Source organism: Geotrypetes seraphini, chromosome 17 (genome assembly GCF_902459505.1).
Source record: "Geotrypetes seraphini chromosome 17, aGeoSer1.1, whole genome shotgun sequence".
NCBI lineage: Eukaryota > Metazoa > Chordata > Amphibia > Gymnophiona > Dermophiidae > Geotrypetes > Geotrypetes seraphini.
In genome coordinates this window covers 45,239,874-45,256,680 of record NC_047100.1, presented here as the reverse complement: position 1 = coordinate 45,256,680, position 16,807 = coordinate 45,239,874, and the positions used below count along the sequence as shown (strand labels likewise).

The 16,807-nt window shown below is 43.5% G+C and overlaps 1 protein-coding gene across 1 annotated transcript in view; it reads left to right on the top strand.

Annotated features, from left to right (window-relative positions):
• The window catches only part of DCAF1 (DDB1 and CUL4 associated factor 1), a 237,396-nt gene that overhangs the window by 121,053 nt on the left and 99,536 nt on the right, over positions 1–16,807 (top strand). The window contains exons 11-12 of the mRNA XM_033926631.1: positions 1,819–2,028; positions 2,621–2,790. Coding sequence (XP_033782522.1) covers positions 1,819–2,028; positions 2,621–2,790 — 380 coding nt within the window. The remainder of the gene's footprint in view (positions 1–1,818; positions 2,029–2,620; positions 2,791–16,807) is intronic.

Genomic DNA, 16,807 nt, shown 5'->3' with positions numbered 1-16,807 from the left:
AGCATCTTTCCCTTCCCCCCCTCCATTTTCATATGCAACATTTCTTTCTCTCTTCCCATGCACCATCTCTCACAGCCCTCTACCCTGTGTCCAACATTTCTCCCTTTCTCTTCTCCATGCATGTCTCCCTCCCCTCTCACCCCTTTCTGCTTTTGTTGCATCTCTCTCTTTCTCTCCTTGATCCCATCTCCACCAATTCTTCCTCTCCTCTTTCTCCCCCTGTGCAGCATCTTTCCATCCCTCCTATCCCCCTGTGCAGCAGCTTTTCATTCCTCCTATTCCCCTGTGCAGCACCTCTTGACTGACCCCCACCCCCTTCGGGCTTCCTAATGTAGCAGCAGCGGTGGTGGTAACTAGATTGGCAGAGGCAGCGCAGTGAACAGGCTTGTCACAGCCTGCCCGCCAGGGCTTCCCTCTGCTGCGTCATTAGTGATGTCATTTTGGCCAGGCAGTTTTACAAAATTTATTCTCCTAAATTACCAACACTTCCACCATCCCATTCTGGTTGGCTTGGAGTTCACCCACATGTGAGAATATGCTGCCTGCTTGTCCTGGGATGAAGCACAGTTACTTACTTTAACAGTTGTTATCCAGGGACAGCAGGCAGCTATTCTCACAACCCACCACCTCCCCTAGTTGGCTTCTCTGCTAGCTATCTGAACTGAGGAGACGCGCACCCTATGTTGGGTGGGAAGGCACTCGAGCATGCGCGGTTCGGCAGTCGCAAACTTTTTAAAGTTTTACAAGCAAGTCTGCTTGCGTGGCTGTCCGCATCAGGGTTCCGTGAATGACGTCACCCACATGTGAAAATATCTTCCTGCTGTCCCTGGATAACACCTGTTACGGTAAGTAACTGTGGTTTTTAGTACTACCTGTTCCACATGATGAAATGTACCTCCAAAGTAAACTCAAGAGTGTGGCAATTTTCATTGAGGCATATCGGGAAAACTATAGCTTCCAGCTGCACAATAATAGCAGACAGTCATTTTAGCCAGTGCTTCTAACACAGTGGTTCCCAACCCTGTCCTGGAGGACCACTAGCCAGTCAGGTTTTCAGGATAGATTTGTATGTAATGGAGTGATGGGTATGCAAATCTGTTCCATGCATATCCATTAAGGCTATCCTGAAAACCTGAATGGCTGGTGGTCCTCCAGGACAGGATTGGGATCCATTGTTCTAACAGATAAAAATGAAAGCTTTTTCTTTAATAGCTTTGGCACAGTGGTTTGCCGAAAGTGGCATTTTGTTATGTGAGATTAAATAAAATCCCATTTTTGACAATTAATATTTCAGAAACCTTGGGTCCCAGCTCAAAATGAACTGCGGTTTCTGGATTTACATTCAATTCTGAATAGGTGGTTGACATTTCATAGCTATTGGCACTTGATGGCAGTTATTAAGACCTAAAAAAATGTCCAGACTTTGTCAGCCTGAATTGTTCTACCCCCATTGGATAAAAATACAATATCTCAAAAACTGTTGAAGCTAGAAGTCTGAAAGTTTGCAGTATTTCATCTTATATATTGGTCTCCATTCTGGTAGATCATCAATTTCTGGTATGATGAGCTGGAAGGTTGAATTTGACTGGAATGACCCATTTATATACCACTTAACTATCATTGTTGTCACATTTCTACCTATCAAGGCATATGGAGCAATGCAACAGGCTCTGTGTTGGAGGCAAAGGAAAAAGAGGTTAGCTTCTAAATACCAGTAGGCACATTTTAGTGTTTTCCATTTTGTTGGAGGTAAAATCTCAGCAAACTTGAAGAGATGAAAGATTAGAGAGATAAAAGTTCTCTGGATATTTCTTGTAGATCAGTACACTGGAGATTTTGAACTTGGAGGACCAGGGTGCACTCTTAAGTGACGATGAGATTTTTGCTAGCCGACAGACCGGGAAGCATACCTGCATGGCACTGCGCAGGTACTTTGAAGCCCATCTGGCCATCAAGGTTGAGCAGGTGAAGCAGTCACTGCAGCGTACAGAGGGGGGCATCCTTGTTCACCCACAGCCTCCCTACAAGGTAATCACAGTGATTGTATTCTGTCTGTTGCCCTTGAATATATTGCTCCTTCCCTTCTATGTCACACATGCATGGTACTGATGATTGCAAGTGCCCTCATATGGGGCATCTGCATTAAGCCTAATGGAGAATATTGTCTCATGTAGTGGGAGAGCTTCCGAGAATGTCATAAATGTGCCCTATATGATGTAGTGAAAAGGGCATGGCCAGGAAAAGGCATTATTGTGGGTGATTGATTGGCGTTAGGTAGTGTGGCAGAATTTCATTTAACATGAGACCCTATTCAGGTACTACTTTTGTCAGAGATAGAAATGGTCAGTTTGCTGCTTTGATTTGCTGAGAAAAGCAGCATTTGAATGTTTTAAATAAATAAATACAAGTGTCTAGGGCCCATTATAGGGGAGGGAGAAATTGGGTTGATGGCAGCTATGCACTAAAGCCTGCTGTTCAAATGTCAAGACTTCTTTACGTGTTTGGATAGCCCTATTTTTTTTTTTTTTGTCTCAAGTGAATATCAGGTGTATAAAATTAAAATATTTTTTAAAAAAACCTCAAATTCTTCTGTAACACCAGGCAATGATATCATTTCCAGGCCTGCTCTTACACACATGATCAGATTGTGGAGATGATGGAATTCCTAGTAGAGTATGGCCCAGCCCAACTGTACTGGGAGCCAGCTGAGGTGTTTCTGAAGCTGTCCTGTGTGCAGCTAATGCTGCAGCTCATCTCAATCGCCTGCAACTGGAAGACCTACTATGCCAGGTGAGATTGGGGAGGAAGAGCAAGGTCAGAAGCAGAAAAATACTGAGCTTTAGAAAACGTCACAGAATGAAGGTCAGGCAGAGAATTGTAGAAATTGAGCAGGAGAGGCCCAGTGCAGTGATAGAAGTTTACCTGTAGCAGAGGATTTCATCCACTGGTAGAGAATGTAGCTATGCTAAGGATGCAGAGGTAGCTTTGAGATGTACTTTAATTTTCAAGATAAGCTGTTGGTATGCTTTCTGACAGCAAAAGACATACAAGTTGAGAACCATTTGTTCTGAGGTCTTATAATATTAGAGTTTCAAATCTGTTAAGATTGAGAGGTAGAAAGATTGAAAAAGAGTTTTGGAAGCATTATGGATTGATTTGGCATAAAAAGCTGAAATAAACATATGCAGGAATTGAGGATGTGTCAGAAGTAATATCCTTTCCTGAAGAATTTGATGGTGCAGAGGGTAATGGACTGAAGCTTTTACACAGTAACTGTCGGCAGATAAAGAACTGCATGGTCCATCTAGTCTGCCCAACAAGGTGGCCAGAGTTGAATCTGGTACTCTGCACAGGTTCTACTTCTCATGACTTAGTTCACTAACTCCCCACAAAGTAACTACTACAAGGACCAGGACTTTCCAGATTAGAAATGTGAGGTACTGTATATACTTGAATATAAACCGAGATTTTTGGGGACAAAAATGGGGGTAACATTTCCTCCCTCTTAGGCTTCTCCCACCTTCCCCACCCTTTTACATCTAACTCTTAAACTCTCCACTGGAGTTCTCTCTCATCCTGATTCCTGTAAACCGTGCCGAGCTCTGCATTTACTGAGATGGTGCGGTATATAAACCCAAGGTTTAGTTTAGTTTAGTTTAGTCTCGGCTTATAATCGGGTCAGCGCTCAGCCTCCCTCCCCCCCCTCCCGGACTTGTTGCAGACCTCTGAGCCTTTCCGTAAGACCTGATGGGCCAGCAGTGGGCATTTTAACAACTTTGAACAGTTTAGTGTCATCTGCAAATTTAATCACCTCGCTCATCATTTCAATTTCCAGATCATTTATAAATAAGTTAAATAGCACCGAACCTAGTACAGGCCCCTGCAGCACTCCACTGTTTACTCTACTCCATTGAGAAAAATGAACATTTAGACCTACCCTCTGTTTTCTATCCGATAACCAATTCCTAATCCACAACTGAACTTTGCCACCTATCCCATTACACTTTAATTTTCTCAGGAGCCTCTCGTGAGGAGCTTTATCGAAAGCTTTCTGAAAATCTAGATACACCATATCAACCTGCTCACCTTTATCCACATGTTTATTCACACCTTCAAGGAAGTCAAGCAAATTGGTGAGGCAAGATCTCCCTCAGCTGAACCCATGCTGACTCCGTCTCATTAAATCATGTTTGTCTACGTGTTCCACAATTTTATTTTTTATAATCGTTTCTATCATTTTGCCCAGCACCAAAGTGAGGCTTACCAGTCTGTAATTTCCCGTTTCTCCCCTGGAACTCTTTTTAAAAATTGGCGTAACATTGGCCACCCTCCAGTCTTCAAGTACTACAGACGATTTTAGCTACAGTACAGATCACTAACAGCAGGTCAGCAATTTCCTGTTTGAGTTCTTTTAGCATCCTGGGATGTATACCATCCTGTTATGGCAATTTATCGCTTTTTAACTTGTCGATTTGGCTTAGTACATCTTCCAGATTCACCGAGATTTATTTCAGTTCCTCCGCATTATCACCCATGAAAACCATTTCCGGTTCAGGTAGATCTCTTACATCTTCTTCTATAAAGACCGAAGCAAAGAATTCATTCATTCTTTCCACTATGGCCTTATCCTCCCTGAGCGCCCCTTTTGTTCCTTGATCATCCAACGGTCCCACAGATTCCCTCACAGGTTTTCTGCTTCTGATGTATCTAAAAAAAATTGTTATGAGTTTTTGCCTCTTTTTCAAGTTTCTCTTCATAATCTTTCATAGCTGTCTTTACCAATGCTTTGCATCTAACTTGCTAGTGCTTGTGTTTCTTCTTAATTTCTTCATTCGGATCTTTTTTCCTTTCTTTAAAGGATGTTTTTTGGCTCTTTCACTTCACCTTTTAACCACGCCGGCTCTCGTTTCCTCTGCTGATACCTGGAATACATTTGGTCTGGGCTTCCACAATTGTATTTTTAAATAACATCCACGCCTGGTTTACAGTCCTAACCTTTGCAACTGATCCTTTTAGCTTCTTTTTAAACATTGTCCTCATTTTATCATAGTCGCCTTTTTGAAAATTAAAAGCCCCTGCAGTAGATTTCTTTTGCAATGTTCCTCCTGGTATCAGCTCAAATTTGATCACATGATCACTGTGTCCCAGCGGACCCAACACAATTAACTCCCAAACTGTCTTGCATTCCACTAAGGACCAAATCTAAAATAGCACCCTCTCTTGTCAGTTCCCGGACCAGTTGCTCCAAGAAGCAGTCATTTATAACATTTTACCTCCTTAGCACTCCCCGATGTAACATTTAACCAGTCAATTTTAAGGTAATTGAAATCACTACCAAATTAATAGGGAAGAGTTTATAAAATCACCAAGTAACAAAACTTATACTCTATAAACAAATATATCTATAGAACCCCCTACAGTTCCACTCAGTATTGTCAAATAATCACTCACAAATAGAGGAAATGCACCACCGCAATCATACACCACACACTAAATTCAAAACAGAAACGGAAGGAAAAGGAGCACAAGAGAACTAGAAAAGAAAAAGAAAGTGGAGAAAAAGCTTCAGTTCAGCTTCATGGGCTCAAAAAAACTCCACTTTCTCTCATATGGGCTCCAATTTTCTGAATTAAAATGTTCACTGAATCGGAAGAAAGCAAGAGGGCGACTGAGCAACGCGTGTGTTGAGAGCTCCCGTCACTGTTCGGGAGATTCTTTTCCTTTTTATATTGCTTGAATTACCTTATCGATGCCGACATGGCGAGATAGGCTGAGGGGCAATCCTCCAGCCACCCCGGTATCCTCAACACCGCGCCAAACTGTGATGACAGCGTTCACAGTTCAACTGTCCTCTGACCAATCTGCATAGCTTGGACGGCAATCTTTTGCTGAGTCCGCAAGAGCCACATCTCCTCCAATGCCCGGACAAGCAGCAAGGGTGACAGGCGAGTGTGGAGGACTCGCAGAGATGAACTGGAGAGGAACGTCCTGGATGCGCTGCTAACCAGGATGTCAGCATGGAAACGCCGACTCCCTTGGTGGAACCGGTGCAAGTGAAGAGTACGTCCCCTGTGATTGGGAGCGGTGGTGAGAGCGAGGGAACGTTGGGGTAGGATTCCAAGGAGAATGCCGAATTAAATCAGGCAGTGTTATCCTCCCTCAAGCCACTCGAGAGACCACAAGCGATGACCCTGGATTTGATTTGGATTGCACTAGGAAAACCTCCCACGTAGCATGTACTAATTTTGTGTCTATTACATTGAATACCTCAACTAAGTTATCTGAATTGGAAGAACATAAGACTTTGCCTCTGTCGGGTCAGGACCGGAGGTCCATCGTGCCCGGCAGTCCGCTTTCACGGCGGCGGGCCCCCTCAGGTCCAGGACCTGATAGTGCTCCTACCCTAAAACTCAGATATGCTTTTCGCTTTTGTCCTGTAGTGTAACCTTCTATCTATACCCTGTAATCCCCTTCTCTTTCAGGAAGTCATCCAGTCCCTTTTTGAAACCCAGTATTGTACTCTGTCCTATTACCTCCTTTGGAAGCGTGTTCCAGGTGTCCACCACCCTCTGAGTGAAGAAAAACTTCCTTGCATTCGTTTTGAATCTGTCCCCTCTCAGTTTTTCTGAGTGACCTCTTGTTTTTGTTGTCCCCGCTAGTCTGAAGAATCTGTCCCTATCCACCCTCTCTATGCCTTTCATGATTTTATATGTCTGTATCATGTCTCCTCTCAGTCTCCGCTTTTCCAGGGTAAAGAGCCCCAGTTTGTCCAACCTTTCGGCATATGAAAGGTTCTCCATTCCCTTTATCATCCTAGTTGCTCTCCTCTGGACCCTCTCAAGTATCGCCATGTCTTTCCTAAGGTACGGCGACCAGTATTGGACACAGTATTCCAGATGTGGTCGCACCATTGCTCGATACAATGGCAGGATGACCTCCTTCGTTCTGGTAGTGATACCTTTTTTGATAATGCCCAGCATTCTGTTCGCTTTCTTTGAGGCCGCCGCACATTGCGCCGCTGGCTTCATTGTTGTATCCACCAATACCCCCAGGTCTTTTTCTAGGGTGCCTTTCCCCATCTCCCTTCCTCCCATCGTATAGCTGTACATGGGGTTCCCTTTCCCGATGTGCAAGACCTTACATTTCTCCACATTGAAGCTCATCTGCCATCTTTTTGCCCACTCGCACAGTTTGTTCAGGTCGCTCTGTAGTTCTTTGCATTCCTCAACAGTTTTGACCCTGTTGGAGAGTTTTGTATCGTCCGCGAACTTGATAACTTCACATTTCGTGCCCGTTTCCAGATCGTTAATGAATATATTGAACAGCAGCAGTCCCAACACTGACCCCTGGGGGACACCACTCGTGACCTCTTTCCAGTCAGAGTAGTGTCCTTTTACTACTACCCTCTGCTTCCTATCCATCAGCCAATTTTGGATCCATCTGTGGACGTCCCCTTCCACCCCGTGGTTCCACAGTTTCTTCAGCAGGCGCTCGTGGGGTACCTTGTCAAAGGCTTTTTGGAAATCCAGATAAACTATGTCAATGGGGCTACCTTGGTCCAAATGTTTGCTTATCCCCTCAAAGAAATGTAGTAGATTCGTTTGGCACGATCGTCCTTTATAGAAACCGTGCTGGCTTGATCTCATCAGTTTATTTTTTTCTATATGCTCATTGATACCTTCCCTGATCAGTGATTCGACCATCTTCCCCGGAACTGAGGTCAAGCTCACCGGTCTATAGTTCCCCGGGTCGCCTCTCGATCCTTTTTTGAAGATTGGTGTAACATTTGCTATCCTCCAATCTTCCGGGATTATCCCTGATCTTAAGGATAGGTTGCAAATATGCCTGAGTAACTCCGCTATTTCGTCTCTGAGCTCTTTCAATATCCTCGGGTGGATCCCATCTGGGCCAGGAGATTTGTCGATTTTTAATCTATTTATCGGCCTTAGAACGGCTTCGAGGCTTACCTCCATGCATGATAATATACTCTCCTGATCCTCCTTGAAGATTTTTTCTGGTTCCGGCACGCTGGATGTGTCTTCTTTTGTAAAGACCGACGCGAAGAACTTGTTTAGTCTATCAGCCACCTCTTTTTCCTCCTTCACCACTCCTTTCTTGTCTCCCTCATCCAGGGGTCCCACCTCCTCCCTTGCTGGCTGTTTCCCTTTTACATATCTGAAAAATGGTTTAAAGTTCCTTGCTTCCTTGGCTAGTCTCTCCTCGTATTCTTTCTTGGCTTTTCTGACCACTCGGTGACATTCTTTCTGATGCTCCCTGTGCTCTTTCCAGTTTTCTTCCGTTTTGTCCTTCTTCCACTTCCGAAATGATGTTTTCTTGTCTCCTATCACTGTCTTTACTTCATTGTTTATCCATGCTGGGTCTTTAGTCTGATTCTTTTTGCCTCCTTTCCTAAATCTGGGTACATATAGGTGTTGTGCCTCGCTTACCGTGTCCTTGAGTAGGGACCAGGCTTGCTCCACAGACAGAGCTTTCTTGTAGCTGTTTCTGAGTTTCTTCTTCACCATTTGTCTCATGGCATCATAGTTCCCTTTTCTGAAGTTAAACGCTGTTCCCTTTGTTCTCTTCCCCTTTGGTAATCCTACTTCCACTTGGAACAGAATCATGTTGTGGTCACTGTTTCCTAGCGGTCCCATTACTTCCACTCCCTTTGCAGGTCCTTTAAGCCCGTTGAGGATCAGGTCCAGGGTCGCTGCCCCTCTCGTTGGAGTCTGTACAAGTTGTTCCATGAAACAATCCTGGACGGCTTCCAGGAACTCCGTTTCCTTCGTACATTTTGAATTTCCAAGATGCCAGTCTATCCCGGGATAGTTGAAATCTCCCATAACTATAGTGTTGGCGTTCTTGCATTCCCTCCTCAGTTCGGCTACCATTTCTGTATCCACTGCTTCAAATTGCCCAGGTGGACGGTAGATCAGTCCCATCTTTATCTCGGATCCGTTTTTTTCCTGGTATTTTAACCCACAATGACTCTAGTTGTCCATTTGCCGCTGCTGTATCCACACTGGTTGAGTGAATGGTTTCTCTTATGTACAGTGCTATTCCACCTCCCTTCTGATAATTCCTATCTTTTCGGTAGAGTTTATACCCTGGCAGTACTATGTCCTATTTGTTTTCCTCGTTCCACCATGTTTCCGTGATCCCTATGATGTCTAGGTTCTCATTATTGGCCATGACTTCCAATTCTCCCATTTTGTTCCTTAGGCTCCTTGCATTAGTGTACATGCAGTTCAAGTCCTGGCATTTAGTCTTCCTCGCTTCTCTTCAACAACAAAAGCAAGAGTTTACTAATTTGGAAAAATCTACGACGGAAACTAAGAATCTAGTGACTAAACAAGTCCCAGATAAAATGTTACTATCGAGGAAAATAGAGAACTCAGCACATGAGATGGCAAAAAAACAGATACTTATCTGCCGGTCATCTCATGCCTCTCGTGCCATGATCCCCCAAACGAACATGCACATGCAGGACAGCAGAACTTGAAATGGCGTCTTCACTACAGGACCCAACAGGGAACTTCCTTGTTTCGCCGAGGCTGCTTCAGGAGTCTTGCCAAAGCCACATTCAAAGATAATCACTGCTAGTGCGATCACTGCACAGTGGCGCCGGGGATGAAGAAAGTCAGCAGTATCTGGTGAAAAATGCTGGTTCTTGTGCTCCTTTTCCTTCTGTTTCTGTTTTGAATTTAGTGTGTGGTGTATGATTGCGGTGGTGTATTTCCTCTTATTTGTGAGTGATTATTTGGCAGTACTTAGTGGAATTGTAGGGAGTTCTATAGTTATATTTGTTTATAGAGTATGAGTGTTGTTACTTGGTAATTGAAATTACCGATTATTATACTGTTGCCTGTTTCTCCAGCTTTCCTAATCTCTGAAAACATTTCTTCATCTGTCTGCTCGTTTTGTCCCGGGGAGGATGGTAGTATAACCCAACCTTTATACTCCTTCCTTTCACACATGGAATTTCTATCATAAGGATTCCACACTGCTATCTATGTCATGCAGAATGTTTATTTGATTTGATTCAATTCCTTCTTTAACATGACACATAGGGCTCCTTTTACGAAGCCGCGTTAAGCGGTTTAACGCGTGTAATAATAAGGCGCACTAATTTGCCGGCCACGCTAGCCGCTACCGCCTCCTCTTCAGCAGGTGGTAGTTTTTCGGCTAGCGCGGGGATTAGCACACACTAAAAAAGTTGCGTGCGATAAAGCCACTAACGTGGCTTCATAAAAGGAGCTCATAGTTTCAAGTTTATTTGGGTCTTGATAAACCGCTTTTGTAAGCAAAGTGGTTTCCAATTTATACAAAGTATTAAAAAGTTTTAAAAATATAAAATAAAGGGAACAAAATCACAGTTGCGATACAGATATAACATGATACACATGGGCAAATGGGGAGGATACATTGCTTAAAATAAAAGAAAGGGGAGGCAATCCCCCTCCAATTTGATCTATTCTATCCTTGCGATATAATTTGTACCCAGGTAACAGTGTGTCCCATTGATTGTCCTCCTTCCACCCATTATATTGATTGTCTCCAAGACCCCCATTATATTGTTTCTCATCATTCAGTGCTATATACTCTGACTCACTTAATTTATCTTTTAGGCGTCTAGCATTTGTATAAAGACACTTCAAATTGTGGTTCTTCCTTGCAACTACAGGCTGCTGAGATGACAGGGAAAATTTGAGTCTTTTACTCTGCCTTCCTCTTAAACCCTCCTGGCTTTCTTTCACCATTATTGGAACCTCTCTACCAGGACTCCCTAAATATCCTGTTTCAATAGTATCCTCCAAGGATACCTCATACCAAACCATCTGCTCCTGGGTGACTGTCGGCTTTCCCCCACATCTCAGTTTAAAAGCTGCTCTATCTCCTTTTTAAACGTTAGCACCTGCAGCCTGATAGTCTGTCCTTTCGGAACAAGCTCCCCCTTTCCCAGAAGGTTGCCCAGTTCCTAACAAATCTAAATCCCTCATCCCTGCACCATCGTCTCAACCACGCATTGAGACTTTGGAGCTCTACCTGCCTCTTGGGTCCTGCGTGTGGAACTGGGAGCATTTCTGAAAATGCAACCCTGGAGGATCTGGTTTTCAGCTTTCTACCTAAGAGCCAAAATTTGGCTTCAAGAATCACCCTCCCACATATTCTTATGTTATTGATATCTACATGTACCGGGACAGCTGGCTCTTCCCCAGCACTATCTAAAAGCCTATCTAAGTGACGCATGGTCCGCCATCTTCGCATCAGGCAGGAAAGTGACCAGGCGATTCTCATGCCCACCAGCCACCCAGCTATCTACATGCCTAATAATCAAATCACCAACTACAACCGCTGTCCTAACTTTTCCCTCCTGGGCAGAAGCCCCTGGAGACACATACTCGGTGCGAGAGGATATTGTATCCTCCTGGTGGGCAGGTCCTAGCTACAGGATTATTTCCTACTTCACCAGGGTGATGCTCTCCTCTCTCCTCCAAGGCAGCACAGGGGCTACCAGATTGGAGGTAGGACTTCTCTACAACATCCCTGTAGGTCTCCTCTATGTACTTCCCTGTCTCCCTCAGCTCCTCCAAGTCTGCTACTCTAGCTTCAAGGGAACATATTCATTCTCTGAGAGCTAGGAGCTCTTTGCAGCAAGCACACACATACAACTTCTCGCCAACTGGGAGAAAGTCATACACGGGACTCTCAATGCAAAAGACTGGATAGCAACCCTCTTGCTGCTGGGCTACTGACTGCATCTTGTTATTGAGCTGATTAATTAATTAACCTTATTAAGCTACTATGAATATATTAGACTAGTATAGAGAGTCTTGGTATTTTATTAAATGTTTTATTTAGTGTTTGTTTCTTAGATAGTCTTAGGGTTATATTGTATGCTAATTTTATTGTTTGATTCTTTAATATAATAATAACAATAATAACTTTAGTTTTGTATACCGCAATACCACAAGCAGTTCAGAGCGATTTACAAAGGAAGAGACTGTGCACAGACAGCGATGTTACAGAAAATATTTTCAATTACATTAGTAAGCCGAGAGAGGTTAGATATATCCAGAAGAATATCAGAGATACAACAAGGCAGGAAGGAGTCAGAGAAATTTATCAAAGAGATAGGTTTTAATTGATTTCCTGAAGGATTAGTAAAAGGGTGTATTTGAAATGAGGGTGGTTAGGCATTTATTCCATTTGCCTGCTTGGAATGACAGTGTTCTATCAAGGAATCTCTTGTAGATACAGACCTTCAGGGAGGGGAAGGCAAACAGATTGGCATTGTGTTTGCAAGTGGTGTTTGGAAATACAAAATGGTGCGACAGGTAGATTGGGGATGAACCTGTCATTGTTTTGAAGCAGAGGCAGGCAAACTTGAAGACGACCCTTGCCTCCATCGGCAACCAATGAATTTTTCTGTAGAACGGGCTTACATGGTCTGATTTTTTGAGACCATAAATGAGATGGACGGCAGTATTCAGGATGATTCTCAGACGTTTGATGGTTTTCTTAAAGGATTGTAGTAATCTAAGGTGCTTAAGATTAGAGACTGAACCAGCAAGCGAAAGGAGAGGAAGTCAAAATAGTGTTTGATGGTACGGAGTTTCCAGAGGGTGCAAAATAATTTTTTAACCTGAGCATTGGTATTGTCTTCAAAAGTCAGGCATCGGTCCAGGATAACTCCAAGGATTTTGATGGTAGGATTGATTGGGTAGATTAGCCCGTTTAACTTCAAAGAGGTATTCGTTAGCTTGTGGTTGGGACTTGCCAGGAAAAGCTTGGTTTTTTTCAGGGTTCAATTTTAGTTTGAATTGTGTAGTCCATTGCTCTTCCTTAGTGAGAACAGATGAGGTGAATTGTTCAGTTTCTTGTGTCAGTGAGGTTATGGGGATGATAATTGTAATGTCATCTGCATATATGAATGATTTCAGTTTTAAGTCAGATAACATATGTCCCAATGATGCCATGTAGACGTTGAACAGAGAATGAGAGAGAGGGGAGCCCTGTGGAACTCCGCAGGGATTACACCAAGATTGGGAAAAGGTTCCGTCGCTGTGGACCTGATAGGTGCGGTTTTTTAAGAAGCCTGTGAACCAGGTTAGTACCTGTCCAGAAATGCCAATAGAATCAAAGCATCTGAGCAGAATGTCATGGTCGACAAGGTCAAAGGCACTGCTTAAGTCAAACTGAAGTAACAATGTGCTTTTTCCCAGAGAAAACAGATGGAAGAGGTGATCAGTCAGCGACGCTAAGACGGTTTCCGTACTGTGGTTTGTGCGAAATCCTGACTGAGAGTCGTGTAGAATGTTGGAACTTCTCTAAATATTTCATGAGATCAAGATTAACTAGACCTTCCATTAGTTTAAGGAAAAGAGTTATGTTGGCGTTGGCAATGGGTCTGTAATTGGAAACCGAAGAGACTGGCTCCTGGGAGCTATTGATAATAGGAGTCACAAGAATGTGGCTGAGTTCCAACGGGAAGTAGCCAGTGGACAGGCAAAGAGAGACCCAGGTGAAAAGTTCAGCTTTGAATGGGAAGGGGGCTGTTTTCATGATAATCAGAGGACAGTTGGATTTTGCGTATTTAGAGTAGAGCTTGAGGAATTGGTTCCAGTCTGGGTTTTTGAAATGATTCCAGATCATGTCAGCAGTTGAGCCTTCATTTCCTAGAACAGATAGATTGATTGATAGGTCTGTGCTAGTAGCTACAAGAGACGTTTTCAAATTACGAATTTTTGTGGAAAAGTAGTCAGCTAGGTTTGCAGTAGAGGGTGGGAGATCTGTGTGGGAACGTTAATGTAGATTAATATCAAATAAGGAATTGACTATTCTGAAGAGCTCTTTGCTATTCAGCGAAGGAGCATTAATTGTTTGGGAGCAATGTTTACAACACTTTTCTTTAATCATTGTTTTGTACTCTTTAACTTTTAATCGCCAAGTGTATCTGTCATTATCTTTTCCTGATTTACACCATATTCTTTCTAGTTCGCGTACTTCTCGTTTTAATGCTGATAGATCTGCATCATACCAACTGGCTGATAAACGATGTCTTTTCTTACATATTTTCAATGGTGCAATGTCGTTTAGAACCTGATTGCTGAAATTTTTCCATCCTGGTAATAAAATATAAAGAATTCTCCTGTTGTCCCAATTAGAATAAGTATAGAAATGAGCTAGGGGAGGGCGGGAGGGAATGGAGATTAAGTCAGACCTTGCTCTGCCTGCCAGAAACTATCTCTAGCAGCAGGTTCAAGCTTACAAAATTGTAGAACTATAAAAGGCTATTATCCTATGGAGACTAGCTAAATAAAGTTTGTTCTTTTAAGATCTAAACTGTCTTTAGAAGGGAACCTACAATTGTGCTTTTCTCCCCAAACCTATCAAAGCTCAGAGCAAAATAATGTCTACTTACCCACGGATATCTCTTCTCCTCTCAGAAAGAGAATGTCCTCTTCCCTCCTTCTCTCTTCTCAGAACAGATGATTTAAAAGATACTGCACAATTAAGAATGATCCTTGTCAGTCTGGTGGGGTGGGGGACTCTTCCATCTAATGTTTTGTATGTAAGAATAATTTCCTTCTAATATTGTATGTAAGTAACAGTTAATCTTCTTTGTCTGTTAATGTAAACTTTTTTGGCCCGTACTGATTTGTCCTTTCTTTAAATTCCTTGAATCACATGACAGGTGATTTAAAAGATACTGCACAATTAAGAGTGATCCTTGAAAAATTTTTACCCCTCATCTCATCTTCACTGCCTCTTTACAACATTGATACTCTACCTTCGCATATGTCCCTTTGCTCTCCAGACTGGTCCATAATCAAGCTTTTTCCCAGTTGCCCTTCCCCCTATTAGTAACCATTCCCAATCTTTTCCTTCTCCCTAAGCCATGGAGCCCCTTAACACTTCACTCTTCACTCTTTAAGCCTCTCCTTTCCTCTTATCTTCTACTCTCTTCTCTACTCTAAAGATCCTACACTTCCTCCCTCTCATTTTGTCATCCCCTCTTTCTCTCTCTGCATGCACCTCACCCACTTCGCAGCTGCAGCTTCTTCCATCTCCTCTTGCTTTCTGCTGGAGACATCAACCCCAATTCTGGTCCTCCCAATCAACTCCCACCCTACCTTACTCCTATGATCCACCCCGCAATACCACCAACCTTATTTAGATTCCTTTTCTCTCCCCCCCTTCCTCTTGTGCTTTATGGAATGCCCACTCCGTTTCCAACAAGGTTGCCTACATACATGACCTCTTCATCTCTCGATCTTTCCACTTATTCGCACTAACGGAGACCTGGAGGATCTGCCCTGATGACTGTATCCCAGCTGGTGCCCTGTGTCATGGAAGCTCTATTTCTTCCACACGCATTGCCTAGCTTGTCAAGGAGGAGGCGTGGGGCTACTGCTCTCACCCTCTTGCAGATTTCAACCCCTTTTCCCACCACCATCTCAATGATTTTCCTCCTTTAAGTCCAATCCATCCGTCTTTTTGCTCCCCTACCTCTCCAAGTAGCAGTTATATACTGACCCCTCCATACATTCCACTCTTCCTTCCTCATTGACTTTGACTCCTGGCTCTTTTCCTTCCTCGAGCCCTCATCCCCTTCTCTCATCCTCAATAACTTCAATATCCATGTCGATGACCCCTCCGATTCCTTCGCCTCTAAGTTCCTTGCCTAACATCCTCATACAATCTCATGCTATGCTTCACCACCCCTACACACCAGAAAGGACATTTCCTAGACCTAATTCTCTCCTCCCACTGCTCAACCACCAAATTCTGCAATACACCCTTCTCCTCTCTGACCATCACCTGTTAACGTTCACTATTCTCATCCTCCAAACCCACTACCTGTTCCTCTGATCCGATTCCCACTCACCTACTCGGTTTATCTCACCTTCTATCATCCCTCATGTCTGTCACATCTTCAACCTATAGCTCTCCACTGCAACTATCCCTGATGCCTTCAAACATGCTTTTGTCACACCCCTCCTTAAGAAACCTTTACTGAACCCCACGTGTCCTTCCAACTATAGCCCCATCTCCCTTTCTTATCCAAGTTACTTGAAAGTACTGTTCACCGCCATTGCCTGGACTTCTCTCATCCCATGCTATTCTGGATCCGCTTCAGTCATGCTTTTGCCCACTGCATGCCATGGAAACTGCCCTTACTAAAGTTTCCAATAACCTGTTCTTGGCCAGATCCAAAGACCCCTACTCTATCCTTATCCTTCTCAATCTGTCTTCTACCTTTGATGCTTTTGATCACTACCTACTCCTTGATACGCTGTCTTTGTTGGTTTTCTTTCTATCTCTCCCATCACACCTTCAGTGTGGTTCCTCCTCCACAGCCTTCCCGCTATCGATTGGTGTACCTCAAGGCTCTATCCTGGGACCACTCCTTTTCTCAGTCTACACTTGCTCACTTGGCTTCCAGTATCACCTCAATGCTGATGACTCCCAGATCTATCTCCCTGCTCCAAATATCTCTACTGAAACCCAGATCAGAGTCTCAACCTACCTGTCTGACATTGCCACCTGGATGTCTCACTTTCATCTAAAATTGAATATGGCTGAAACAGAGTTGCTTATGTTCCTGCCTAAACCCACCTCTCTGCTTCCCTTGTTCTCCGTCTCTGTGGACACCACTCTCATCCTTCCTGTTTTGTCTGCTCATAATCTTGGGGTCATCTTGGGATCACCACCCAGATACAACATATTGCTAAAACTTGCCACTTCTTCTATAATATTTCCAAAATCCAACCTTACCAAAACACGTATCCACGCCCTCAAT